The 14,449-nt window shown below is 45.3% G+C and overlaps 1 protein-coding gene across 13 annotated transcripts in view; it reads left to right on the top strand.

The window, feature by feature from the left end:
* The first annotated feature begins 3,793 nt into the window (after positions 1 to 3,793).
* Positions 3,794 to 14,449, top strand: part of KIT (KIT proto-oncogene, receptor tyrosine kinase) — a 148,759-nt gene continuing 138,103 nt past the window's right edge. For 6 of the 13 annotated variants that reach the window (XR_014082094.1, XR_014082087.1, XM_081589947.1 and 3 more), the window contains exon 1: positions 3,794 to 3,919. Coding sequence is in view for 4 of the 13 variants with exons in the window: in XM_081589947.1 (XP_081446073.1) it covers positions 3,853 to 3,919 (67 nt within the window). In the remaining 9 variants the exon portion in view is untranslated. Of the gene's footprint in view, positions 4,594 to 14,449 lie in introns of all 13 variants that reach the window. The other 7 variants (XM_081590017.1, XM_081589979.1, XM_081589990.1 and 4 more) reach the window with 6 other exon arrangements.

Here is a 14,449-nt window from a genome sequence, read left to right as displayed (position 1 = left end):
CTCACTAATTGTGAGCGTTATCACTAAAACAGAATCTACCAATAAAGATCATATACTCATTTCTCCCACTTGATGGACTTTCAAATCATTACTGGAAAAATAGTGACTCTCAAGGAGCAAACTTGAAAATGATTGTCCCCTCGATGTAGTAATTCCATCAGTAGGAATCTATCTTAAATAAGTGATCAGAGGCAGGGATGTTTTATTCACCAAGATCATCACCAAGTAATTTATGATAGAAAAAAACTTGGGAAAAATAGAGGAATGATGAAACATCCAGAAGTATGGTACATATATAGGGTTGACTGAACATTATGTTACCATTATATGGTACGTTTCCAAAGAATTGATAATGATTTGGGACAATCCTTGTGCTATGATTAGTGGAAAAGCTAGATAGAAATCTACCAAATATTGTAAAATCTTAAATCATATAATGAAAAGAAAAAGTTAGAATAAACAGAGAAGAAAGATTCCAAAGAAACATAACAAAATGAACTCTTTGGTAATTATACCTTGGGTGATTGTTGTTTTGTTTCATTCATTATAATTTTTTTATTTTCTAAATTTTCTACAAGAATCTTTACTTTTACAATCAGAAATATAAAAAATTTCAAATTACAGATTTGGGCTGTGTGAGGCTATAGTGAACCTTTCTGGTTCTCTTTGTGCAGCAACATTCCTCCTCAGTTTTCCTTTGAGAACACAGCCCTCCACATTCTGAAGCCTTGTGATGTGAATGAAGTGGGCCCTCAACCCTGGCTCCAGGGATAGGCATGTGACACAGGCCTGGGCATGTGACCTAGGCCTGGCTGATCCTTACGTTCCATCTGTCTGGTTTCAGTGACTGGTTCTAGATGAGCATGTGACTTAAGCCAAGTCAGCACTTTCGTAGGAGATGTTCCTGAGGGCAGAAAAGCTCTGCTTGCATCTGCAATGAGCTGTAAGTCTAGAGCTGCATATGAAGTCAGGAAAGCAATACAGGGAAGCATTGCTAAAGGATGGAGATGAAGAAGAATGCATGTGTGTGTGCACACACACACACACACCTTCAAGTCCTGATGATTGAGCTCTTAGACCTAGGAAAGCCTGGAATATCATCATCCCTGGACTTTCCAGTTATCTGAGCTAATAGGTTTTATGTTTTTTTGTTTGCATAAGTCAGTTTGAGTTTCTACAACTTGCAATCAAGAGCCCTCACTAATAATACAATTATAAAAACAATAAAAATATATAAAGTATAACTCATGAAAGCGTGCAAGGGCTATCACAAAATAGTACAGAACTTGTCCCACACATCATCACCTGAGATATAAAATATTTCCATTATTGTAAATGTTTCTACTGGACACGATCTAAAACACAGTGCATTCCACTGGCATTTCACTCATTGCACCTTCTACATGCCTCCTTTTAGGACAGAGCTAGCAGAGGGTATTATGAAAAATAGCTAATAACCCTAAAGGCACTAGGACTGGTGGTTCTCTGCCATGCCTGGCCTTAAACCTTTAATTGCTAGATCTGGGGAGATTTGGGGTGTTCTTAAGGGGAGTTGGGATGAGAGGGTGTTTAGGGAAGTAGTTTTTTGTTTTTCTCAATGAATACAGAAAGATTTCAATATTCTCCCAACCAAAATGGCCACCCTGGGTATATACAGGCTGAACATGGTCCCTGTTAACAGATATTATAGTTTCTTATAGGGTTATCTGTTTTCCCTCCTGGAACGAGAATCCTCTAGACAGAGACTCCATCTTATTGGTTTTTGTAGCATATGCTTACCTAGATGCTCATAGGTGTTTTTGAATGGAGAACGTGAATGATAGTCCAGCATTGTATAATTCTCTATTTTTTTTTTTTCCGGATAGAAGTTTCCTGCCTAGAATTAAATTGCAATATGGTCTCTTTTCATCCAATCTTCTGAAGACTTGTTATCCTCTCCGATATCAGTTGACTGAAGAAGAAAATTGTAAATTTTCTCTCTCAGGCATAATGTTTATATTTTAACACACAGTGATTTTTCTCCCCACTATGAAATTATTTTAGAAATAAATCAAGATCCCAGAAACTTATCATTGCTCTGAGTGGTACCTTTTATCTCTGTCATTTTCAGAAAAGATGTGGTCTGATGGCCCTGAGTACAGTACCCTTTGAATTTCAGTCATCCCATAGCTGTGTGACTTGAACCTTTTGCTAGGACCTTGGACTGTGGGTTCCCACACTTAAGGATTGTGGCAGGGTGCCCACACGTGTCTGTGAACAATGGTCCTCCCAGTGCCTAGTTCCTCCTTGCTCTCCATAGACACTTAAGTGCTTACTGAATGAATAAATACATTTAAAGAGAGGTGATCATATATCCATATTGATAGAGTAGTGATAATTTTTATGTGATTAGCTAACTTTAAAAGTTACATTTCTTAAACCAGTTTAGGTCCTACCAACATGGAACAAGGGAGCTTTCAGTATGAAATAAGGGGAGGCGGAGGAGAACTGGTTAATGATAAATTTTGGCTGCTACTTTAGAGAAGAGTCTAAATGCATCTAAATTATTCCACAGCTCTTTCTTATGGGCACTTCCCATTTATCTCCCATTCTGAAGAGAATGGACAGGTGTCTTACTGATTTATTAGAATGCAGAGGGAAGACTCATCATACCTGGAGTCAATCTTATAATGGCTGGGTCTCCCCTCCTTTAACTGTGTGATCTTGGGCCACTTTTAGAACTGAAATAATAAACGTATCTGTTCTACCTACCTCACAAAGCTGTTATTGTGAGCATGAAATAACATTCAGCATAAGGAGGAACTATAAAACCCTACACAGATACTGTTGTTTCCTTGGGTAAAGCACTTCCTACGCCGTGAAAAACTTGGCTTAAGAGGATCATTTTACTATTGTTCTGCTCTTGGTACAGGCAAGGGCAACTAAGAGGAACACAAGAATCCCCACCCTTGTAACTACCTTCTGGTACAGAGGCACAGAAACTGCAAGGGGAAAAAAAAATAGACGCTCAGAGGGCTTTTAGTACAAGAACTTTGGCGCAAATGGGTTTAAAAACTCGAGCTTGCAGAGTAAACTTCACAGGGCCCCTCCCTACCCCAAAGCCCCAGTCTCCAGAAAGGTCTCGGCAGAAGCCAAGCCGACCAATAGAAACCAACTGTGCTTTTACAGGTTGAGGAGCAGGTGCAGAAACTGAGCATTAAGAATTACCTACGCCTGGGCTCAGCCTTTGACCGAAGCTCCCGGCGCCACGCTCGGTCCCCCTCGAACAACAGGAATACAGAAGAATGTCGGGGCCCAATTCCGCTCCCCCCACATTCCTGTTCCCCGCACCCCTCCACCACCAGCGGCGTCCAGCCTCCTCCCTCGGGAGCTTGCTCGAGGGGCGGTGGCGGACCTTTATTGTCTGGGGAGCATCTGCCAGGTGGCGGGCCAATCCCCTGATGCGCGCGTGGTGCCCAGCTTCACAAAGCGCGCGGCGGGCAACACCACTCTCGTCCGGGAACATCACTCGGGAGGAGAGGTGGAGAGATGCAGGGGCTCTGGGGTCGTGAGCGCGGAGCTAGGGCCGACGTGCCCAACCACTCCCCGCGGGCTCAGTTCCCCGGGATCAGCACCTCGAAAGAACAGGGGTCAGACGCCGCCGCCAGGGAGCGAGACCCAGGCCGGAGGGAGGGAGGGGAGGCGAGGAGGGGCGCGCAGAAGGGGCGTGGCCGTCGCGCAGGGGGAGGGCGCTGGGAGGAGGGGCCGCGGCTCGGCGCTCGCGGCTCTGGGGGCTCGGCTTTGCCGCGCTCCCGGCACTCGGGCGAGAGCCGGAACGTGGAACAGAGCTCCGGTCCCAGCGCAGCCACCGCGATGAAAGGCGCTCGCGGCGCCTGGGATTTCCTCTTCGTTCTGCTGCTCCTGCTCCACGTCCAGACAGGTGGGAGGGCGCTGCGGGTACCTGGACCGCGCCCCCTTCCCCCCCCCCGGCGCAGCCTGTGCCCCGTTAGGGTTCGAATACGTTGAGGTGGCTGGGGAGAGGTGGCTGCGGCCCCTCTGCTGCCGGTGCGTTTCAGCCTCGGGAAGATTCGGGGCGGCCCCGGGACTCTTCCGCGCCCTGCCCTGCTCACCTGCGCCGGGAGCCCTCCGCAGCCGGTGGTGGGGGCGCTGAGCTGCGGGTCTTCCAGGAAGGCGGGCGGCGAGGGGCTTAGGCTGAGGGCAGCGGGTTGCGTGTGAGTTTAGGGCTGCTTTTGTGAGGAGGGCGAGCTGAGCGGGGTCAGAGGCGGGCGGCGAGGGAGTTCTCACGCAGCGCGTTTTCTCCGCCGGCCGAGTCGCGGCCGTTGCTTCCTTTTGTTAAAAGTTGTGCGTGAGAACCGGCCCGCAGGTTCTCAGCCGCGCCGAGGGCGAAGTTGGAGGACAGCCTTTTCTTCGCTCTGCAGCGGCTGCTTTCCAAACCGCGGCGCTCTTTGTGCCTCAGAGCTGGGGACGTACCCGCTGCCTCCTCTGCTCTAGGCGCCACGCTGGACGGGAGTCGAAGGCTGCGGCGTCCTCGGGTTCCCCGGTTATGCTTTTAGCAGGCGGGGAGCGTGCGGCTCTGCGGCGGCGAACCTGGAGGTGCGGCTCGGGAGACAACTTGGGCAGGGGTGTGGAAAGCAGCCGCTAGGTTGCAGACTTTGCTTTTGTACATCCCGTGCCCGAGGCTCGCCCCTTTCTGCCGCGTGCCGTTTCTTTCCTGCAACGCGCCTCGGAGCGGCTGGTGGCTGCGTTTGCTGCCTGCTCCCGGGGGAGACCCGGATGGCGCGCCTAGACATTGCGGTCCCCGACCCCAGCCGCCGCCCACGCCCGGCCAGAGTGCCCGGCCAGGCTGACGGGGCTCTGCCAGCCCCTCGACTCGGTGTCTGCGACCTCTAATCGCAGGTCCCTGTTTTCTTTGGGAATATTGAGAATCGCAACACACCCTCTCGCGTGATTTACTTAACGGCTGCCCGAGGTGGGGGGTGGGAGATGGAGTGGAACTTTCTGCAGATCTTACTTAAATCTTAAAGCTGTTGTGAAAATCGGTTATATCTGCGCGGGAACTTGGGTCTTCAGGTGGAGGAGGAGGATTTGCAGGCTCCTGGAAGCCCTCAATCACATTCCTGCCCCCTGTCTCTTTTTCTGGGAGTCGCTGGTGCGCAAGCGAGTGCAAGTCGCCCAGCTAACCCCCTGAAGCTCTACTATTTCCCACGTCATTTTTTTTTTTTTAACCCTTAAGGCTAACTTGATGATGTTAGGATAGAAAGTGAGTCTTAACTGGAATTCAAGGGCTTCAGAGGAAGCATCGCTATGAACTATTGTGGAACTGTCTCGTCAGTTTTCTGACTGCTGCTCAGTTTTCCCATAAAATCTTAAGGCATTGTGAGGGCTTTCCTGTGGGGGAAGAGAGGTAGGAAGGATCATGAACGAGTGGCCCGATTCCGGTGGCTTATTTGACTGCCTAAGCTTCAAATGAGATGTTTGGTCCCTTACATCTTGGTGCCTTGATATTTTAATTTCATTTAAGACACGTGCACTGGACCTGATGGGGGCACGAGAACCACCACACAGACTGTTTTCCATTTTTTAGAAAATTAAACGAATAGCTTCCTTCTTCCTCAGAATTAGCCTGCTCCATCCTAGAGAATTTTTTGGCAAAGGAGATTTTAAGGTCTGGCTCCTGGGGGGCAGTGTGGTATAGTGACAAAGGCTCCTGCTGCCTTTCTGGTTCTTTTCTCAGCTTTTATTGGCTGCCTGGCATTGTGCCAGTCCCTTAAATTCAGGGGAGCACAGGGTCCTCCACAGGGTAGTGAGGGGTCTGCACCATGAAGAATCCTTTGGGTCCCAAATTCTCTTTCAGTGTCATAAGCATAGACTCTCTACTTCTTCTGAACTCTTTCCCTGAATCCTTCCTGCCTCCTTGAAATTCCACTGCCTCTCCTGGTCTCTGGTTAAAGCAGCTAGGTATGTGTTCTCTCCAATCCACGCGCTCGCCTACAGTTTCCCTTTGAGGACTAGGAGGTGCCCACTGTGGAGGATCCTCCATTTCCGCCCCCCCCGCCCCCCCCGCAATGTTTACAACTCCTGTGCCCAGCAGGATGAACCTGCAAGGAATAGTGAATCATCCCCTGCCCTCGTTCCTGCAGGTGTGAGGCTAGAGTCATCCTCAGCAGCTGGACGCAGAACATTCTAGATTATTATCCTGCTGGAAATAACATGCCGGTCTTATACAGGAAACCCAGATAATTCATTTATGCCCTCTCTGGTCTCTCCCACCCATCCACACATTTTTTTCCCTTAAGACTTTATAAATCACTCATGCTGTGTTATTGCAACACGTTTTTCTAGTGTGCCTTAAATTTCACATTAGTGCCAGATCCTGTGCTGGGGTCCATTGCCTGAAATTTCCAGTCCTCTAGATAAGCCCTGGAGGTAGTCCTGTTACCGTCCCTACCAAAGCAGGAGAAACTGGCTGAGAATAAGCCAGTTCCCACAGTAATCAGTGGTGAAGCCTGAGATTGGTGCCATCTGCCCAGGTGTATGTCCATTCACATGATTTCTCAGTTATAAAGTGAGATTTATTTGAAACAATTACATATTATATGCTAGGCATTGTTGGAGGTTCTGGGAATGTAGGCTGGCCAAGATTATTACCTTCCCAATGTTGGTGAAAAAAGACCTTGAATTGTCTGTCACAGGATGTCTGAGTTAGAGTTCTCAATTTGAGGGAAGTTTCATCGAAGGGGGAGTCATTCAGTGATAGCTCCCCAGGGGTATGTATGATATGTACGTATGATAGCTCCCCTTTTGACACTGGGTATGAGGGCACCCACTCCAGTATTCTTGCCTGGAGAGTCCCATGAACAGAGTAGCCTGGCAGGCTGCAGTCCATGGGGTTGAGAAGAGTTGGACACGACTGAAAGGACTTAGCACAGCATGAGGGCTTTAGGTGTGAACTGTCCTGTTCCAGTTAGAATCCCTCCAAAATGAGGATGCGCTGTCTCTAAAATGATGATGCAAGTTAGTTGAAATTTTTTTCCATCCCATGTATAAAAAAAAAAAGTGGTCTTTGCATTGTATACTTGTGGTGAACTTGTGAGAAAGAAAACCCCCAGCGATGGATAACACCATTGGCCGTTTACCCTGGATGAGCACCATGAGTTATAATGCAGTTCACCACTCAAAACCTTTCTCTCCCCAAACAAATGGTGTGCCAAGTTATTCTGTGGGCTTCCCTTGGAGCACGTTTATGTACAGATGTTGTTGTGGTGATGGATTTTGCTGCCGTTGTTGACGGCCGCTAAAAGTTGCCCTTAGGATTTTGACTCATTTCCTCAAGTCTCCCCAGCTGATTAAAGGATACCAGGAAATGAGCCACGGTGTCCTGAGCGGAATTCTTGAAGCTGGACTGCAGTGGGGGGACCCCTCAAGGCAATGGTCAAAGGTGCAGCAATATTTTCCAGAATGAATTTAGTTTAACAGCCAACAGGCAAGGGAAGTGCTAAATGTTGCTGCATTCATGTTTGGTGTCTTTATAAAAACAGGCACTGAAAGACATTTGAAGAAACCTTAGGCATGCAAAATTTCACATGTGGTCTCTGTAACTTGACCAGATATTTTCATGGCTGCAAATCCAGAGTGAAGAGGGCCTACAAGGGAGTTACCAGAGGTAAAAGTTTGAATCTAGAGCAAATTCAGTGTAAATCATTGTTGAAAGTAGAGAGGACTTATGAATAAGCCTGGCTTAGCTCTGGTTTCTGACATTTTGGACCTGAGACAGCCCATCTTTTGACTTCAGACACTTAATTGTAAACTAATAGCCCTTACTTGGATGTGTTTTGTTTGGCTCACATAATGCTTTTTTAGAAAACATTGGGGAAGTATTTAAAATATGGAGCATTTGTATCAAAATCTAGATTTCTCAATTCTCTTGAAGAATTGAAAATTGCCTCTTGACATGGGACCTCAGCTCTTCCTGTTGCTCTAGACAGTCCCTCTCTACTGCCAGTCAGGCTTTTAGGCATTTAGCCTTTGGCTCCAGTGAGCATTGGAGAAGGCAATGGCACCCCACTCCAGTACTCTTGCCTGGAAAATCTCATGGACGGAGGAGCCTGGTGGGCTACAGCCCATGGGGGTGCTAAGAGTTGGACACAACTGAAGTGACTTAGCAGCAGCAGCAGCAGCCAGTGAGCATAGATGGTATATTGCAGGTACCTGGTGGAAGGAGCACAGGCCTAAGGAATGAAGACAGCCTTGTCTTAGTCTGCTGAGTCCATGACTGACAGCTTTGTGACCTTGGAACGAATTGCTTACTCTTGCTGAGCATCCTTCTTTCATCCTAGTTTTAGCTGTGTGACATTGGGAAAATTACTTAACCTCTTTGTGCCAGTAAGTATGTGGCTACATGTAAAGTTTTTAGCATGGTGCTGCCTGGCACACTCATGGTACAAACTCAATACATGTCAAGTTCAATACATAATTATTATCTATAAATTAGAAATTATTGCTATCCCTAAAATGGGATTAATGCCTTCTCTAATATGATTACTTTAAAGATTAGAAACAAATTCTTGTAAAAATACTTGGCGCAGGATCTGGGATGGGATAGCCACCTAATAAATGAAGAAACTTCATAAGTGTGTAGAATTTGACTATTTCTCTTTGTAATCCTTGCATGCAGATACCAGTAGATTTTGACAGATTTTAAAATGAAATAAACTTTAATTTTTGTCTTGAATTTTATATAGCTTTTGACATAACAGTTGGGAATCACTAGTCTTAGAGATTGAACAGATCTTGGACTATTTTTTCCTCAGGAGGAGAAAAACCCCCCAGATTTCTCCAATGAAAATATTTATCCCTCCTAATTTTTTCCATTCATCTTATGCTTTAGTGCTTACCTTTTAGTTATGAAATGATTTTGCTAGATATCTTTGGCTGCATACCTTTCTAACAGCTATGTTTTTAAGGCTTTTGCAAACTTTAAAGTTTATGTGAAATTGCTATTCAGGGCATGTGGCATCCAAGTTAAGAGCTTGGGCTCTGAAATTGACAAGCTGGGTTTTTATCCATTTCTACCTCTTGCCGGCTCTGTGACCTGGGATGAGACCCTTCACCTTGCTCAAGCTTCATTTCCTCACCCGTAAAATGGGAATGATGGCATAGGGCTACTGAAAGGAGAAAATCAGATTATGCACAAAACACAGTTTGCATAGTGTCCCTTACAAGGAAAGCATGGGAACTCCACCATCAGGCTGATTTTAATGTTTCTTTTTCAGCTTTGTCTCTTAGGAAAGAAATTTAGAAATGGTTTTAAACCAGGTTATATAGAGGGATTTGTCTTAGTATTAATCAAGACGAGTTAATCAGTGTTAGTCGCTTTAGTCGGGTCCAGCTCTTTGTGACCCCATGGTCTGTAGCCCACCAGGCTCCTCTGTCCATGGAATTTTCCAGAAATACTGGAATGGGACAGGGATACTGGAGTGGGTTGCCATTCCTTTCTCCAGGGAATCTTCCTGACCCAGGGATCGAACCCTAGTCTCTTGCATTGCAGGCAAATTCTTTACCATCTGAGCCACCAGGGAAGCCCAGATCAAGAAGTTGATCCATTTATTGTTATTTTTTTACTTTTACATATATATTTTTGACCTCATGGAGAGGTATGCGGGATCTTCGTTCCCTGACCAGAGATGGAACGTGCGCCTGCTGCAGTGGAAGCATGGAGTCTTCACCACTGGACCACTAGGGAAATCCTGAAGCTTATCCATTTAATGTCTTTTTCTTGTTTGTTTGTTTTTTTAAAGATTCAGTTAGCTTTGTGCGTAGTTCTCCCCCTGGTTCTATTCACAGCTGCTTTCTACAAAAGGGGGTGCAGCTTTCTGGATAAAAGTTTAGGAGGGGAAAGTTCTGTAGATGGCCATTTTCTCAATGTGAATAAGTAAGTGTAGTTCACAGAGGGTCCCTGAACCCCATGCCTTGTAAAGTGGCATTGAAAGCCTTGAGAGGGAGGGGCTCCTCTGTGACTGTAAGAGGTTCTTCCCTAGCCACTGAAGGACCAAGCTGGGCTTGTCCATTACCCCCACAACTGGACACACAGCAGTGCTCAGTCAATACTAGTTTAAACTCTGACCTGTTCTCCAGCACTTGTATAGAGCTTTGCTCAGTCAATATTTCAGATTCAGTTTAGCAAAGGATGATCAATCCCTATGCTTTGGTCCTTGCAGATACTGTACGTGTGGACCCCTGGGCTGTGGAGGAATAAAGTGAGAGCAGAACCATCAATTCAAAGTAGAATTTGGCGTCATAAGAAGTGCAGAGTACCCAGGCAATATTTCAAAGGAGAGGAGTTTACATCTTGGTGGGCATGTGATAGAGATCAGGGATCAGGAACAGTGTCCATATGGGAGATAATATTTGACATTAAGTTCTACACTTTAAAGGAGGACAGAGTGTCTGTAGTTGAGGCTTGTATTGGAAAAAAAAAACGCCTGAAAGAGGGAGCAAGAGATTAAGATCTAATTTGAAGATTCAATTCGTGTTAGGACTAGGAGTAAGGAATTGGAGGGAAGAGGCTGGAAAGGTGGACTTTGATTAGCCTCAAGGATCATTAGTGGGGGACGGTTGTTTTAGTGTTGGGTTTGGTCCAGATTCTGCAAAATACTTTTGTGGTCAAGGCTACGGTAGACTTGACCCAGTAGTGGCCCTCCCAGCTTTGCTCACTAGTCCAGGGCTGTTTGCTCCACCATTTTGTCCTGATGCACACTCCCCAGCCAGCTCCGAAAACTTGGGCACCCCCTTGCTGTGGGCAGCTGAAACTAAGGAATGTGTGTGTGTGTTTAAGTTTTAGTAAAATACATGTAATGTAAAGGTTACCATCGTAAACATTTTTTGGTGTACAGCTCAGTGGTATTATCTTCACATTGTTATGAAAGATAGAACACTTCCATCTTACAAAAACCTAGCACTCTCAACCCATGAAACAGTCTGTCAGCCCCTGGCAACCATCATTCTACTTTCTGTCTGTATGATTGTGACACGCTATGGACCTCACATAAGAGAAATCATTCAGTACTTGTCTTTATGACTGGCTTATTTTATTTAGCATACTGTCTTCAAAGTTCAGGGCTTCCCTCATAGCTCAGTCAGTAAAGAATCTGCCTAGTTGGATTCCTGGGTTGGGAAGATCCCCTGCAGAAGGAAATGGCAACCCACTCCAGTATTCTTGCCTGGAGAATTCCATGGACAGAGGGGCCTGGTGGGCTACAGTCCCTGTGGTTGCAAGAGTCAGACATGACTTGGTGACTAGACCACCACCATGTAGTAGTGTATGTTGGAATTTCCTTCCTTTTTAAGGAAGGCAGTGCACATACATGTACGTGTCTACCACAGTTTGTTTATCCATTCATCCATCAATGAACACTTGGGTTGCTTCCCCCTTTTGGCTATTGTGAAGAAGGCTGTTATGAACATGGGTGTACAAATATCTAAGGGAGAGTTTCTGAGCCTCTGTTAGAATGGGGTTAAGCCTTTGAGCGTTATGTGTTAGTGGGGAGCTGGGCCGGGGTCCATCAGTCACACTCCTTAGATAATTAGATGGTCTTTGGATGAAGAGCTGAGCGCTTGGGTGTTGGGGTGCATGCTCTGGAGAGAAAGAGAAACACTTTAGAGATGAGAGGAAGATAAAGGTGGCAGACTTGGTTAATTCACTTGGCAGATTTACAGGCATCTTGGATTTGCTAGTCACTGATGAGATAGTGAGGAGGGGGAATGGGAGTTACTGTGGGTGTGGTAACAGAACTGGGGGTGCTATGGAATTAACAGAAATAAAGCTAAGAGGATGAACCCTTTTGAAAGAGAGATGTGATGCTATGTTTGTTCTTTGGTTACTTACAGGCTGCATTTTCTTGAAACTCAATTTCCCAGAAACTACGATAGATAAAAATGAAATTCTTCTTAGGGTCAGGTCCAAGTGAAAAACAAAACTTAAGCTCCAAAGGTCAACAGAACATGGGTCTGTAATGTTACAGTAGGATTTGGGGATTAGAAAGAGTTGTGTGTTGCGTACCAGTCATGTAATGAAAAATAAATTTTCCTGAAAAGAAATCGATGACAGGAAGATAATTCTGCATTTATTCTCTGCATTAGACCATTTAAAAAGTATGTTTATTGGTTTTCTCAGAGAATAAAATGGATGTTTTAGGTATAGAAGAGGATATAGAGTTGATTAAAGCTTTGGGAAATAGGCCCTTTGAAAGCAACTTAAAGAAATTGGATTTATTAAGCCTGGAGAAGATAAGGTGAAGGGAGGTTTAGTGAATGACAGTCTTCAAATATTTGCAGAATATGAATGAAGAATGGGACTAAATAAGACTAGTTTAAATTGCTCCAGAAGGGAAGTCAGGTTTTTTTTTGTTTGTTTTTTTGTGTGTGGAAAATCCTTTGATTAGAAGGGTTGGAAAGACTTTATTGTGTTACCAGAATTAGTTATAGGGTCTTGGCTGCAGGTATGACAAAAACCAAGTAAGTCATTTTCATCTTTAAATGGTTAGGTCCTGTGCCCCTCAGTTGGTATGATGACTCTTTAGGGGCCTACCTGAAATCTTTGCTAAATAAAAGAACCAGGCCCTTTTCCTTCTTCACTGCTGTGGCTGTGGAGTGGAGTGTTTCTCATCAATTCTGGGTAGACTAACAGGATCTTTGCAATTTTTGGTTATATTGAAGGTAGCCAGTAAGGAACTTGCACCTAAAATTGGGTTATTGAGTGATGTATTGGAGGTGGGGATGGTGAAAATAACCACAGGATGAATTGTACAGTGCGATAGCTTAAGCTGAGGGTCAGAATAAAAACAAGGAAGTTTGAGGTCTAATCTATAATCAGCCATAATTAGCTGACCTAAGAATGGCTGTGTTCTGTGATTGCCCGACCGACTGGTGATTCTGAGACACAGCCAGCCATGCTGCACACAGGCTGAGGTTCGTAAGGATGAAGGAAGCCATTTCCCCTTGATTACTCAGGGATGGACTGTTTGCTCTGGGGCTGGCCCAGCATTCTCACTTCCCTTCGCATCTGCCCCTTCCCTTTGGCTTTTGGTGGTCATGGTTCAGTGGCAGTTGTTAAAATCAGCCAACCATCTAGCAGGGAAGGTGGTAGAAATGGAACTGCAATTCAGCAGTCTCTAGTTGATTACATCATTTCACCTGTCATGTCGTCATGCATGAAGATTTCTGAGATGTGATTTCCTGCCTTGAAGGAGCCGGGAATCTATGGAAACAGAAGTGCTAGGTAGATGCTAATGTAGTAAAATTTATAATAGGACTTAAATAACAGTTCGGGTCCAGAAGCTAAGTAAGACACATATTGTATTGCATTGGGCTGAAGGAATAAGTTTCACTTCTCAGGTAGAATGGCTGATGGCAAGGAAGATTTGGAAGCCAAGTTAAACCTTGAAGAGTAGGGCGATTGGTCAGGGTGTGAACAACAGAAGCAGAGGGTGACAGTTAGCTGCAAGACTCCCATAGAAAACAATCTCTGTGGAAACTAACAGAATATGAGATAGGATAATTTTTAGGGCACCTGGATTTTTCTTCAGTAATTGCAGTATTTCCTATAATACCATATGTGATGAGATTTTTATAAGTGTCATCTGGTCAAGTAGGTACTTATTCAGAGAAGTAATTTTAGGACGAGTGTAGATCTCACTTTTGCATGGTATTACATATATTGTGGGCTTCCTAGGTGGCGCTAGTAGTAAAAAACCTGCCTGCCAATGCAGGAGACTGAAGAGACTTGGGTTCAATCCCTGGGTTGGGAAGATCCCCTGGAGGAGGAAATGGCAACCCACTCCAGTATTCTTGCCTGGAGAATCCCATGGACAGAGGAGCCTGGAGTCGCAGAGTCAGACACGACTGAGCAACTAACACACATATACACTATGCACAGCACACGCGCGCGCGCATATGCATGTACACACACACACACACACGCACGCACGCACACACACACACACGCATCACGGATATGTACTTGGAGTTGCTTTTAAGTCCAGGGCTGATTACCCTCCCCTACCTACCCCGCCCCCAGTCAAAATCACAGATTTTGTATGCTCAACATCTAATAGTAGCAAGAGATAATCTTTGAGTCTTAGCTTATTAACAAATTTTAAATATTTATTATAATGGTAACTCAGGTATGTAACATAAATTTATGCATAAATATGCATAAATTCATTTGTTTAACAAACAAACAAAACCCCCAGCAGCAAGTAAAACCCTCAAGCCTTGAAAAGAATTCTGATCTGCTCTGGGTTCCCTAGCCCTGCATTAAGAAGGTAATTAAAAGGTAATGAGGGGTGCTGGTTACTGCCCTTTCCAAAGCAGTGATCCTCCGGGAGGAGGTAGCTGTTGGTGAGAGGTGGAACTCTATTATGTGAATGATGGTGTTTTCCAGGGAATGCCT

Source organism: Giraffa tippelskirchi, chromosome 1 (genome assembly GCF_054371585.1).
Source record: "Giraffa tippelskirchi isolate mGirTip1 chromosome 1, T2T-mGirTip1v1.2.pri, whole genome shotgun sequence".
In the NCBI taxonomy this organism is placed as follows: domain Eukaryota; kingdom Metazoa; phylum Chordata; class Mammalia; order Artiodactyla; family Giraffidae; genus Giraffa; species Giraffa tippelskirchi.
This window is presented reverse-complemented; position numbering and strand designations above follow the sequence as displayed.